Here is a 13,504-nt window from a genome sequence, read left to right on the forward strand (position 1 = left end):
AGACTAGAAGAGTTTTAATGGAATTCAGTTTGAGGGATAACTTCTGAGCATTATCCAATTTTTACTTTCTTTTTTAAATGTTAGATTCAAAAAAACCCCACAACTCCTTAAGAAGAATTTATTATTTGTCTGAATAGCCGAAAAGGCTGAAACAACTGTGATAAACTTCAATTTAAAACATACAGAGAAATTACCAGTCTTCCTTAGTTAAAGTTAATTTAACACATTACAGCTTATATGTGGGAGTTTTTTATTAAAACAATCACTAACAAACCATTAAATTATTATTAAAATTATTACACTTATAAATCTAAAGAAAATCGAATTTACAAGTATATGGCATTAGACACTAACAGCATAGAATTACCTTTGCATCCTTAGCATAGTAAAGGGTACGACCTCGAAGTTTGAAATAACGCTTTTTCCACCTCTGAAAAGAACTGGTTTGCTTCAGTAGTAATCCTTCTTTTATACTTGTCTAAAAAATATGAAAATACAGAACACAAGGTAAATACATATCTAAATAGCTATACATATAGATTAAAGTTATGCTTTTTAAAATTCATGCTACACCTCATACAGCTGTGAATTTAAATTAGTGTCTATTCACATGAAATTGTGACTAATTCTCCGGACAACCAGACTTTGCATTGGTACTTTTTAACACAATGACAATGTTGGCAAAATGCTAATTTTACATGTAAATTGAAAAGGCAGTCAAGAGGCATATAATTATTGTGAAGATGAACACAAAATAATTCAAGTGTCTGGATAGCTGCAAACCTACAAATATTAAAGTAAGCAACAACTAACGGTGGCAAAATTCAGGAAAAAAAAAGCTAAAAGCCATCTTTACAAGGTCATTTCCACTTCCAAATGTGATTACGTTGAGGAGAAAAACAACTTCCACATAGGCACCAGTTCAACAAGGTACTTAAACACATGTCTGATTCAAGCACATGAATTATGCCTTTAAAGTAGAGGGAATGATCCAGTATGATGCAAGTCATGCATGACTTCAAGTGCATTGCTGAACTGAAGCCTTCAGCATGAAATCAGCTTACCGTTACAAATAATTATTATATAGAAAATGTGAGAACAGTAACAGCTAGAGATATTTTTATCAGACAAATATTTTTAGTCAAAAACAATTCACCAATCCAACCCTTTCCACTGCAGACTGAACCCTGCCTACATAAAGCCCATTTTTTGAAATGAGTAAGAAACAAATTAGTGTATTTTAAACGCATATGGTGCTTTCACCAGCGGGTGTGGGATTCATCCAACAGATTACAGAAATTCTCCACTTAATCAGACAAAATGACATGACACAGCATACTAATTTCAGGAGTCTCAAAATTAATTTTCTTCAGCTTTGAAGCACACAAAGGGTAAAAGAAAACGCAAGTACATTTGGACATTATATTCCAAAATGGTCCCTAACATTTCCAGAATATCTCCAATTTGCAGTGTAATAACGTGATGCAAATCTTACAATACAGTTTCTGGACAATGTGATATAATCATCATCTGAAGTTATTCTAGACCTTTTAGACACTTAACCAAGACCTGACCTAAAATTCATAAATATCATCTTCTGTTATCAGATGTCAAATTCTCCTTAACTTTAATGCAAGCAATAAAAATAGAGAAAAAACAGAAAGCACTTTAATGATCCTACCATTTCCTTGAAATGAGAAACATCGCTGTTATGTACAGACATTGCACCCTTCATTTAGATACTCCTATCGCCACAAACTAAGAATATGGTCCAACAATCACAAAGCAATTGAATTAATGCTCTCAAACAAGCAGCCCTCTAAGATGAAACATTGCAGCTGGAAGTCTGGATTTATCTCACTTTACTTCACATGCCAACAACCTGGACCAACGCATGTGGTCAGCCCTCCTGCCCTAGCTAAGGGACAGCAATTCCCAACTGAAAGGGTCTGCTCACCGCACACCCTCGTAAGATTTCTTGCACTTTTCTGACCAGACCCTAAGATAAGCTAGTTTTAGACAATGTAAATAGTTAATCAGTTAGCAAATACAAGCACTTATTCAAAGCTGTTTGTTGCAGCCATGCAGCACTTCTGCCTCATATCACTCTCTGAGATTTCTGAAGCCCATCACAAGGGATGGGAGTAGATGACCTGTGTGTTTATCAAGGGTCAGAAGATATAAGACCAGAGAAATTCAGTTCCAAGGAAGCAGTACTCCACATACACAGCAGGCACTGACTTACTGGAAACATTTCCAAAATGGAAGAAGTCATATGAGGAGCGGCTGAGGGAACCGGGGTTGTTTAGTCTGGAGAAGAGGGGGCTGAGGGGAGACCTTATCGCTCCCTACAACTACCTGAAAGGAGGTTGTAGCGAGCGGGGTGTTGGTCTCTTCTCCCAGGTCACTGGCAATAGAACAAGAGGAAATGGCCTCAAACTGCATCAGGGGAGGTTTAGATTGGATATTAGGAAAAATTTATTTACTGAAAGAGTGGTCAGGCATTGGAAGAGGCTGCCCAGAGAGGTGGTAGAGTCGCCATCCCTGGAGGTATTTAAGACGTGTAGATGTGGCACTTCAGGACATGGTTTAGGAGACATGGTAGTGTGGGTTGATGGTTGGACTTGATGATCCTAGCGGTCTTTTCCAACCTTAATGATTCTGTGATTCTAAATGCACCCTATGATTCCCTAAAATGCAAAATGCAACACTATGATTCCCTAAAATGCACCATGTGTACTAGGAGACATAGAACATACGTTATACTGAATATTTTCAGGACTTTTAAAATCTGTTTAAAGAACATAAATCTCCGTAAACTTTGAGGTATTACTCACTAAAGATTAACTCATTCATGTCATTTTTATGCCTACATAAGCCATTTCCCTCTATTTCCACTCACCCCTTAAAACACCAGTGTAGCTAAAATGAAAGTAATAACTGCAAATTAAATCTATTTTGTGAATCAGCCATTTAGAATTAACTCCCTGAAGTTGGCAGTAAATGAACATACAGGCTCTACAGAATGCATTTTTGTATCAAAATGTTAAAAAAATACTAGATTGGTAAACATTTACCCAATAAATGTAAGCACTTCATTAAGTATACATCTGATGTTTACATTTTACCACAGAATCACAGAATGGCAGGGGTTGGAAGGGACCTCTGGAGATCATCTTGTCCAACCCCCTCTGCTCCAGCAGGGAAACCCAGAGCAGGGGGCACAGGAATGCGTCCAGGCAGGGTTTGAATGTCTCCAGGGAAGCAGACTCCACAACCTCCCTGGGCAGCCTGTGCCACTGCTCTGGCACCCTCACAGGAAAGAAGTTTTTTCTCATATTGAAGTGGAACTTCCTGTGTTCCAACTTGTGCCCATTGCCCCTTGTCCTGTCATTGGGCACCACTGAAAAGAGTCCAGTCCCATGCCCCCACCACACCAGTGTGCTATTTACTGCTGGCCCACAGACACCACCAACAGATACACTGGGCCAAGATTTAAGCATCTAAAATAGACAATGCCATGGATGCAGGCATCAAAATTGAGCATAAAGCTTTGGCCTGATATCCTTAATTAACTTCACTTAGCCTTTAAAATGTGCAAAAAACTTCCAGCTGCCAACTGAGTCATTACGTAATCTGCTAATAATGCTTTCCTGAATCTACACACAAGTCACAGCACAGCAATTTGAGAATGTCAGGGACCTCTCAGGTTATTGAATTTGGGTCCACATTATTGCCTACAACCAGGTCATGTAAAGTTTTTCAAAAGCATTGATCAGGCTGTAGCTGCACCTTTAAGGAAGCGATCGTTACCTTTTCCTCTCCCAACAGCAATTAAGACAGTGCTCCAAGATCTCGCTGTTCTGAGAAACCGTCTTCTAATTAATCTCAGTTGGACATTAAATCTGAAGCATAAGCAATAATCTCTGACAGTTATATTAACTACTTTTCTACTGTGATTTAGGAGAAAGAAGAGGTGCGTATCCCACAATCCCACGCTACTTCTCACTTTTACAGAATCACCTCTCATCTGGTTGCCAAAACCTCTGACTAACCCATACAGCATCTTTTACCATCTAGTAATACATCCCTCCAGAAGTATGGGAATATAAGGGGAAGGGAGAATAACTATTATAGAATCACTAATAATCTTTACTGCTTTAGCCATTAACAAGTAGGAAACTGACTCAAAATATTACAAACACATCATCACAGTGCTCCACAGTGGTATATTTTGCTGAAGAAAATCATAGCCACGTTTAATAAAATTAAGAAGGTATACATATGTGTTCAATTACCCACAAGTGTTGAATGCAGTTCTATATTGGCATAACATAAATGACAAAGAAATGGGTTTTATGGGTATTCTGATAACTAAAAAGTGAGAAGTGTCTTCTTTTCTATCAGCAGATTTTTAAATATCCAGTATGTAACACTTGACAATTCAAAACTAACCATTTTAATTTCAAAGAGAACCATCTACATTGCCTTACTTCTAATTCACTAAGTTTATAAAGTCCCATATTTGTGTAAAAGTAAATTTTTTTACTTCTGCTGTTGCTAGAAAGACCCAAAGAAAGGGGAAAATATTCTGAATTTAGAAAAGAAAACAGTAAACGAACTATGGATGCATTATTGGCAACTGCGAACTAAAACATCGGATGATCGAAGATAAAACTCTCCCCTCTACTCCTTTTCAAGTATATAAGTAGACATGCTGATCAAAATGTGTCATGTGGACCAGATGGCATTGATCCGAGAACCTTGAAGGTCCTGAAAGGGCCACTGATAATAACTTCCAATCCTGGTAAGACAGAGTCCATACGAAAGAATAATATTGCTGATATTGCCATACACGTTCAACAGCAAAAAGTCACCGGAGCTTTTGCAAAGGAAAATCCTGCCTTGCTACCTGCAGGGAGTTCAGGGGGTGGAGAGGAAAGCATCTGGATAAATGAAAATCCAGTTGACTCGGATATTCAGAAAGCCTTTGACAAGGTCTCCCCCAGAAACTATTGAAGAAATTAAGTTAGAAGGGAATTGGAAAAAGGGGCTTTTTGTGGACTGAAGTTGATCAAGGGATAGGAAGCACAAGTAGGGCCTAACAGTCACTCTCTCTTCTGGATTCCCAAGGAATCAGTTTTATTCAAATTCAGTGACCCAAAGAAGGATCACACAATGAAATCTTCAGATTGGCAGATGACACTAAGCCCTTTTCAGTAGTCAAATTCCATGCCAAAAGTGAGAAACTCAAAGGATGTTATAAAACTGAGCAAGAAGGCAAAGAGGCAGAAGACGAGCTTCAGTCCAGGTCAACGTAAGAAGCTCTGCTTTAGATGAAAAAAACCTAAACCTCACTAACATTCTCACAGTATGTTAGAGATCTGGAAGTCACAGTTCCCAGCTCTCTGTGCTCAACCACAGCCAGCCAAAAACTTTGGCTGTCACCAAGAAAAGTAACAAAACCAAGACAGAACATGTCATTTTGCTGCTACATAAACAATGGTGTACCAGCCAGTTCTGGTCTCTCCAACTCAAGAAACAGGGTTAAGAGAAGGTACAGAGAAGGGCAACTCAAATGATTCAGAGGACGGAGCAGCTGCCTTACAGAGGCAGACTAAAAAGCTGTAACTCTTCAGTTTGAAGAGGGAGTAATATGATCAAAGTTTATAAAAGCATTAAAGCAGGGTACGGTGAATGCAGAACTATTGCTCACCAAATCTCACAATATTATAACAAGGAGGAATGTGGTGAAACTATATTGAGATCAACTTAACAAATATAAAAGCAGCACATTTTTACATAGCAGGTAGTGATTTTATGAAGCTTGCTGTCATAAGAGATTGTAGAGGCAGAGGGCATCAGCATGTAAAAAAAGAAAAAGATTAGACAAATTCAAGAACACCACCTCTGTGTGCAGTCCCTGTCACCCACCCTGGGGAAGTACCAGGGGAATGGCCTGCAGCTCCACTCACGCGCTGCTCCTGAACAGCCTTTCCTATTCTACTGTTGAAAAGGAATTATTGTCTGACCCAGCAAAAAATTTCACAGGTTGGACTTCTGCTACGTTGACAGTATCTCTTTTGCTTTGAAGTCTGATGTTTGTGTTTATAAGTGGACCTAGGCCCTTATGTACCAAAATAATTAATATTTGGACTGTTGACAGACCAGGCCATTAAAAAAAATAAAAATAATAAAAAGAGACGATAGTATTTGATATTGTTTAACGCCCACCTGTGACACCTCTATTCGTATGACTTTGCAAACTTGAGTATTGAAATAAAACTGACCCTCTTCTTTTTAGTATTGTGGCAAGTTTGGTACATTTTCACCATATCCACATGTATGGCTTTAGGCAGACAGAGTCTTCATTACGTTACAGGGTGAAGTCTCACAGCTCATTAACTCAGAGCCCCTTAAAATATTCCAGGTGTTCAGCAGATCAAAAGTTACTTTTATTATTAAAAAACATGATGATCAAACTCTTGATTTTGATTAAAACTATGACCCGGGAATTCCAAGCTTGTGATTTTCTTGACAATCTCTGTACAGCAGCTTCCATTACTGTGACACATGCTGACAGATTTTTCATTAGTTATGTCAAAATAAAAATAGATTTTTATCTACCGAGAATAAAAACTTCATCAGCTGTTCAGTGCAAGGTTACATTTTTACTGAAGATTTCTCATCATAGCGAAGGGAACCTGACATCTGAATATTAAAACCAAACCAAGGGCTATGTTATACCTATGGATTTATACAGCTAAAAATGTTCAAAATAAAACTGAAAATCAATATGATCATGTTGACTATATAACTTTGCTTTAATTTCAAGAAAATCTTTTTAAAAAGAAGTACCATGAAGAAGCAATCACTCAGTGGGACATGTGGAGCTATATCATGGGGTACCTAAAGCACCACGCTTGCCTCAGCTGAGATGCCCCAGGCTGCTGCTGCTAACACATCCTCCAGGTTACATTAGTGACAGAGAAATCACAAAAAGTGGCAGGCTGCATATGCTCTGTCTGTCATTGTTGATGACCGTTATCCCCGTCCCATTAAAGAAAAAAAAAAACAGTCTAGCTAGCTTTGAGAAAACGGCTTTCCAAAATCCCAGAATGAAAGCCAGCCACACTCCTCCACTCCCCACCACAACACTAACCTGTGATTAAGCATCATCATTTTTGTGTAATAATAAAGCAGTATGATCTTCCAAAGTTATTCTCATATTCCATATTGTTGGTGTCCTTTATGTGGACAGACTCTAGCCTAAGTGAAACTGTAATACAAATAAATGCAATTCTACAGCTTATGCAGCACACTTTTTCCTCAGCCTTGTTCTCCCTTCATGTTCCCTTCTGGCCTACGCTGAGGAAACAGTTTTTGCATTACTGTTGTTAAAATTAAAAAAATAAAATAAAATAAAATGGCTTTCAGCTTCCTCTGCATGGAATATATGGTAGTGTAATAAAACGTGAAGTAAATATGAATTTGCAGAGAAATTGCCATAATGAAAATATCTTGGTAGCAAGGTGAAGTTCAATTAGTAAAGTGATTTAAAAATAGAGGTTATAGCACATAACAAGAATGAATACGTTATCGCCATATTAGGATGAAACATTACACTGGGAATTAAAAAACAAACAAAACAGCCTATTTTAGATATAAACTTGATACTAGATTGAGAATGAGAGAAAACACTTTATCTGCAGTTCAAAGTATTTAAACTCCTAACTTCAAGCCATGTAGAACACACTGATCTCACTCTGTGTTCTCATTAATCAGGGCATGAAACAGCTGGAATACACTGAAAAAGGATAAAACACTTCATCGGACTGTGACTTAGTGCCAAAGATTTAAGGCTTTTGGTGTTATTACACAACTCAGCTGTCTTAGAGTAGTATTTTACAGCTACCGTTTGGAGCTTCAATAGCTGTTCCTTTCAAATTACAGATGCCTTGAGCAGAGAGATTTTAAACAACTAAGTCTAACTGGTTTTGAGACAAAAGAATCCAAATGGTATGTAACTTGGGAAGAAAAAAAATGGAAAACATAAAACCCATAATAAACAGTCAAAGCACTCATCTGGCAAGATTTTTTTCTTTAGAGTTATTTAGGTCTTGGTCTCAACTAAATAGGAGCAGCACTCAACACACTTGCCAGTCTGTAAAGTATACGCAGTATAGGTCCAAAATAAACCATTTTGCCACTTCATACAGCAAAATGTGGAAAAAAAAATAATCCCCTTACATTTCCACAGAAAAGGGCAAACTCTTCCTCTAGTTCTATCCAGCGTTAATACGCAAGTAACAGTTGATCAGTTACTTGAGGAAATTACAAAAGCATCATATAACAAAAATATATTAAACACTGCTACAAACTTTTAAGCGATCCTTTCTTGAAAACTAATCATAAGCGAAGCTTGTCATAACAAACCTTCTGTGTTTTCCTTCTTCCAGTTTTAATTTTTGCCCCTACAAGAATGCTTAAACAAATTCCAGTGATTCTGTCAGACTTCCTAGGAGCTACGCTGGGTAGAAAGGAGCCTACGCAGAGCCACTCAGAGCTTGTGACTCTCCAGGGAAAGCTAGGGAACAACTAATTTCCTTCTTGCAGGCTTTTTCCATGCCTCTATCTGATTTTCACCAATCATGTTAGGAAAAAAGCTTTTAGCAAGAGAGTTCACACAAGGCCAGGAAGAGTTGTAGAACAGAACAGTTCAGCTGGAAGCAACCAACCTTCATCTACAACCATCATCTAGTCCAAAACATACATGTTGTAAACATAAAATTTTAGGAAATCTCAATATCATGAAAATATGTTTAAAAATAGTAAGTTCTTAGAAACTTTATATTTATTCGCTTCTTTGAAGAGATGAAAAATTTAAAAATACCAGCCTATCCATTCACTCCTTAACCTTTTCCAAATTACCAATCATTGTTAGAAAGTGATCGGTCATCACAGTTGACATGTTACTCCATACTCAAGTCTACAGAAACAAATAGACACAAATTTCACAGATGCTGTAGCCCTGTAATCCGCAGATTCCTGATATGTTTAGAATTACAGAGAAGTTTATTAACTGAATACCCTAAATTGAAAAACTAAATACTGAATGCTTTAATCTAATCCAGTGGCTGCACTCCATTGCAAGTTTATATTGGCCCCAATTTTGGTTTACTGGACGGCACATAAAATCCTGGATACATATTAATCATGTTTTGAATTACATTTTATAGTATTTTTCTACTAACAGTCTTAGCTAAATACTCTACTTCTAGAATAGTTAAATCAATAAAACGTTTAATTCCATAACTCAAAAGCAAAGATCTTTCACTTATCTATAGAACTTTTCAGGCATGGGGAGACAAAAAATAATAAGTTTCCTGCTATTGAGAAATTCATCTTTAAGTGAGAAGGCTGGGAATCCAATTTGAGTGGCAATAGCAAAATTATACTAGTGAAATATGCAACAAGGGAAAAAAAGCGATGTACAGCAATAGGCACTTAGAAGGTCTAATGTATTACAGATTGTGAAAAATCCTTTTGATTATCATCAAAATTATTTAGAGAAAGCAGAAATACAGGATAGATATGCCACAGATTGGATATCTATTCCCAGTTTGACCACAGATTTTGTGTGTGACCTGGGGCAAATCAGTTACTGTGTGTTCCTTGGTCTCCATAGGGCAAAAAGTACCTCTTTTATTCTCCTCCACAAGAGTCTGGTTGTGATTTCTTAACATTTAATTGAGCATCTCACTAGAAGTGGTATTTCATTTTAACCAAATTTGCTCACGAATGACTTTTTGAATGATGGGGACTTCAACAGTAATAAAAGCGGAACCAAAAAAATTCACAATCCCTATCCTTTATGATCAGAATGATAGAAAAAAAATGTTGAAAAGCACAGAACTGTAAACAAAGCTGCAGGACAAAAAGCTGCATTTTGAGGCAAGGAGTAACACAGAACTTTTTAAATATTTCTACTCTGTAACAAATACTGATACTGTCGGTTCAGGTTACATATATTCACAATTAAGGAGCACAGTTGTTGCAGAATCACAGAACAGTTGAGGTTGAAAGGGACCGTTGGAGATGCATCTAGTCCAGCCCCCCTCACAAAGCAGTCACCTAGATCAGTTTGCCCAAGACTATGTCCAGTCGAGTTTTTAATATTTCCAAGGATAGAGACTCCACAGCCTCCCTAGGCAACCTGTTAACAGTGTTTGATTGCTCTCAAAATAGGAGGGAAAAAAAAAAAAAAGGGGTGGGTGGGGTGGGTGGGTGAAGTTTCTTCTTGTGTTTATATGGTACTTTCTGTATTTCAGTTTGTGCCCATTGCCTCTTTTCCTGTCACTGGGCACCACTGAATCTGGCTCTGGCTGTTTTCCTTACACTCCTCAGATATTTGTACAAGTTCATAAAACCCCCCTGAGCCTTCTTTTCTCCAGGCTAAACAACCCCAGCTGTCTCAGCTTCTTCTCATATCAAAGAAGCTCCACTCTCTTAATCATTTTCATGACCCTTTGCTGGACTTTCTCCAGTATGTCCATGTCTCCCTTCTACTGAGCAGCCCAGAACTGGACACAGCACTCCAGGTGTGGCCCCACCAGTGCTGAGTAGAGGGCCACCTCCCTCCCTAAATGCACCTCAGCATACTGTTGGCCTACACTGCCCCACGGTCCTTCTCTGCCCAGCTGATTTCCAACCAGCCACCCCCCAGCCCGTACCAGTTCCTCCTCCCCAGGTGCAGGACACAGCAATTGCCTTTGCTGAACTTCATGAGGTTTCTGTTGGCCCATTTCTCCAGCCTGTCCCTCTGAATAGTAGCACGGCCATCTGGTGTATCAACCACTCTTCCTCATTTTGTATTGTCTGTACGCTTTCTGTGGGTATACTCTATATTATCATCCTGTCCATTAATGAAGATGTTATACAGCACTGTCCCCAGTAACAACCCCTGTGGTACACCAGTAGTGGCTGACCTCTATCTGGACTTTGTGCCACTGACCACAACCCTTGAAGCCTGGCAGGTCAGCCAGTTTTCAGTCCATCTCTTCATCCATATATCCAGCTTGCACTTCATCAGTTTATCTATGAGAGCATTATGGGACACAGTGTCACAAGTCTTGCTAAATTCAAGGTAACAACATCCACTGCTCTCTGCTCATCCACCGAGCTAGTCACTTGGCTGCAGAACACTATCAGGCTGATGGCTTCCTCTTCGTAAAACCATGCTGACTCCTCCCAATCACTGTCTTGTCTTTCACGTGTTTCGAAACAGTTTCCAGAATTATTTGCTCCATCACCTTCCAAGGGATTGAGGTGATGCTGACTGGTTTGTACTTCCCCAGATCCTCCTTCTTGCTCTTCTTGAATATGAGTGACAATAGCTTTCTTCCAGTCCTCAGGAACCTCCCTCAGTTGCTTTGACCTTTGAAAGGTGATGGAGAATGGGCTTGCAATGCCATCAAGCAGTTCTCTCAGGACTTGGAGATGTAGCTCATCAGGTCCAGTGGACTTGGGTACATGCAGTTTAAGCGTTCCCAGACTTGATCCTCCTCCACTTAAGCCTTCCTTGCTCCTGACTTCCCCACTGGTCTCAGGGACCTAGGATTGCAGAAGGCTGGTCTTACTAGTAAAGACCAGGGTGAAGAAGGCACTGAGTATCTTGGCCTTTATCACCAGCTCTCCTGCCTCACTCAGCAGCAGGCACAAGTTTGTCCTAGTCTTCCTTTTTCTGCTGATGTACCTTTAGAAGACCTTGCTGGCCTTCACATGCCTTGCTAGATTCAGCTCTGGGTGGGCTTTGGCTTTCCTAATCCCATCCCTGCATGATTGTTTCACTAAACTCCTTCTGGGTCACCTGCTGCTTCTTCCACCTTTTGTATGCTTCCTTTTTATGTCTGAGTTTTTTCCAAGGCATCTTGTTCACCTGTGCAGTAGACTACTCTTAAAATTGTAGGACTATCACAAACAGCCAGGTTCTGATTCTGTCTTTCACTCTACCTTCTGTCAGTTCTAAAAGTGAAATTCCTTCTTGCAAAAAGGTGTGGTTTTGCTAAGTTTTCTTTTCCTATAATTCGTTAGAAATATTATTGAGGTACCCGTTGCACACCTTCTCCCAATCTGGATTTTCTTATATGAAAATCTAGCAGTTCTAGACAATGGAGCCCAAATCAGCACCAAAAATCCAAGTTCCACTTATTGTATTTTAAGTAATTTGGAATTATTAAATTTAGTAGGTAAATATTTCATAGCTTCGCCTATTCTGAAGGAAAATTTAAAAAATAGTTTGTGATATAGTACTGAATAAGTGACAAAGAGATCTGAAGTTTACTTTCTAGGCAACTAACCTCTGCAACCTCTGGTAGGTGGCTATTTCCTTGCACCTCAATTATGAACAGGCAGAAAAGGAATAATAGTTCCTCACTTCAAAGAGACATAATGCTAATACATTCACTTGTTCATACAGCTACATATAAACATTACATGTGTACCTGCTGAAACACTATAAGTTTAGGAAACAGAATATTACCGCAAGAGTGCTGATGAATTCCCCAAAACAGCGAGGCACTTTTATTAAAGGACAGGGTCTCAGATGTTTCCAGCGATTCTCATGGCAAAACCCTACTTTCCTTCCCAGTCTTTAGGAACAACCCAATGGAAGTAGAATTGTCATATTACAATGAGAGGACGAAATTCTGTCTTTTGAGATGACCAGATCGGAGAACAGAAGAATGGTACGTATCGGACCCTCCCGTGCCCTCTGTTTACTGACAGGAAATAAGAACCTGTAATTACTTTTGATTTCATATTCCCTTTGTGACCGGGCTCATTCATGTACATGCTATTTTCTCTCATTCAGAAAACACAGCAAAGCTGCTTCTCCCAAAACGCACATCTCTGACCACAACAGGGCAGATCGGTAATTCTCAGAGTTCTATACAGTGTGGCTCATGTCTATCCATCAAGGAACCTCTTCCCCAGCTCTAGGTAGGCTCTGGCCAAACCCTTGAGTTTGGACAATGCCTTACTTCAGTTCCTGGGAAAATCAGGGAGTAGATCCTCCTAAAAAATATTTCTGGGTATGTGAAGGAGGACATAAGTGGACACTGTTAGCATGGACTTACCAAAAGGTAAATCATGCCTGAACGCGGGGGAGTCTTTTCTAAGACTCCCTGCATCACACAATAGCATAGCACCTCCCATTCCCCTTGCTGTTCAACAGCTTTTATTGCTAAAATATAACAAATGTAGTAGTCACTTATTTTTCTTCTTTCAGTGAGTTGAGCAGTTAAGTAAGGACCTTGCCTTTCCAGTTTTAAACAGCTTGATAGTAATTTTTTCCATTTATACAATGTAAATTGCTATTAACAAAACAGACCTAGTACAAAACAAAGTAAAACTAGAAACATGGAAATAAATGTGCTAGAATAAAACTTGACTATAGTTGTCATTGAGTTTTTTTAATTGAGGAAAACACTTTCCATATAAATAA

The 13,504-nt window shown here is 38.8% G+C and overlaps 1 protein-coding gene across 2 annotated transcripts in view; it reads right to left on the reverse strand.

The window, feature by feature from the left end:
- The window catches only part of DGKH (diacylglycerol kinase eta), a 166,254-nt gene that overhangs the window by 76,552 nt on the left and 76,198 nt on the right, over positions 1–13,504 (reverse strand). For both annotated transcript variants that reach the window (XM_075087944.1, XM_075087934.1), the window contains exon 3: positions 368–478. In XM_075087944.1, the coding sequence (XP_074944045.1) occupies positions 368–478 (111 nt within the window). The remainder of the gene's footprint in view (positions 1–367; positions 479–13,504) is intronic.

This window comes from Phalacrocorax aristotelis, chromosome 1 (assembly GCF_949628215.1).
Source record: "Phalacrocorax aristotelis chromosome 1, bGulAri2.1, whole genome shotgun sequence".
Lineage (NCBI taxonomy): Eukaryota > Metazoa > Chordata > Aves > Suliformes > Phalacrocoracidae > Phalacrocorax > Phalacrocorax aristotelis.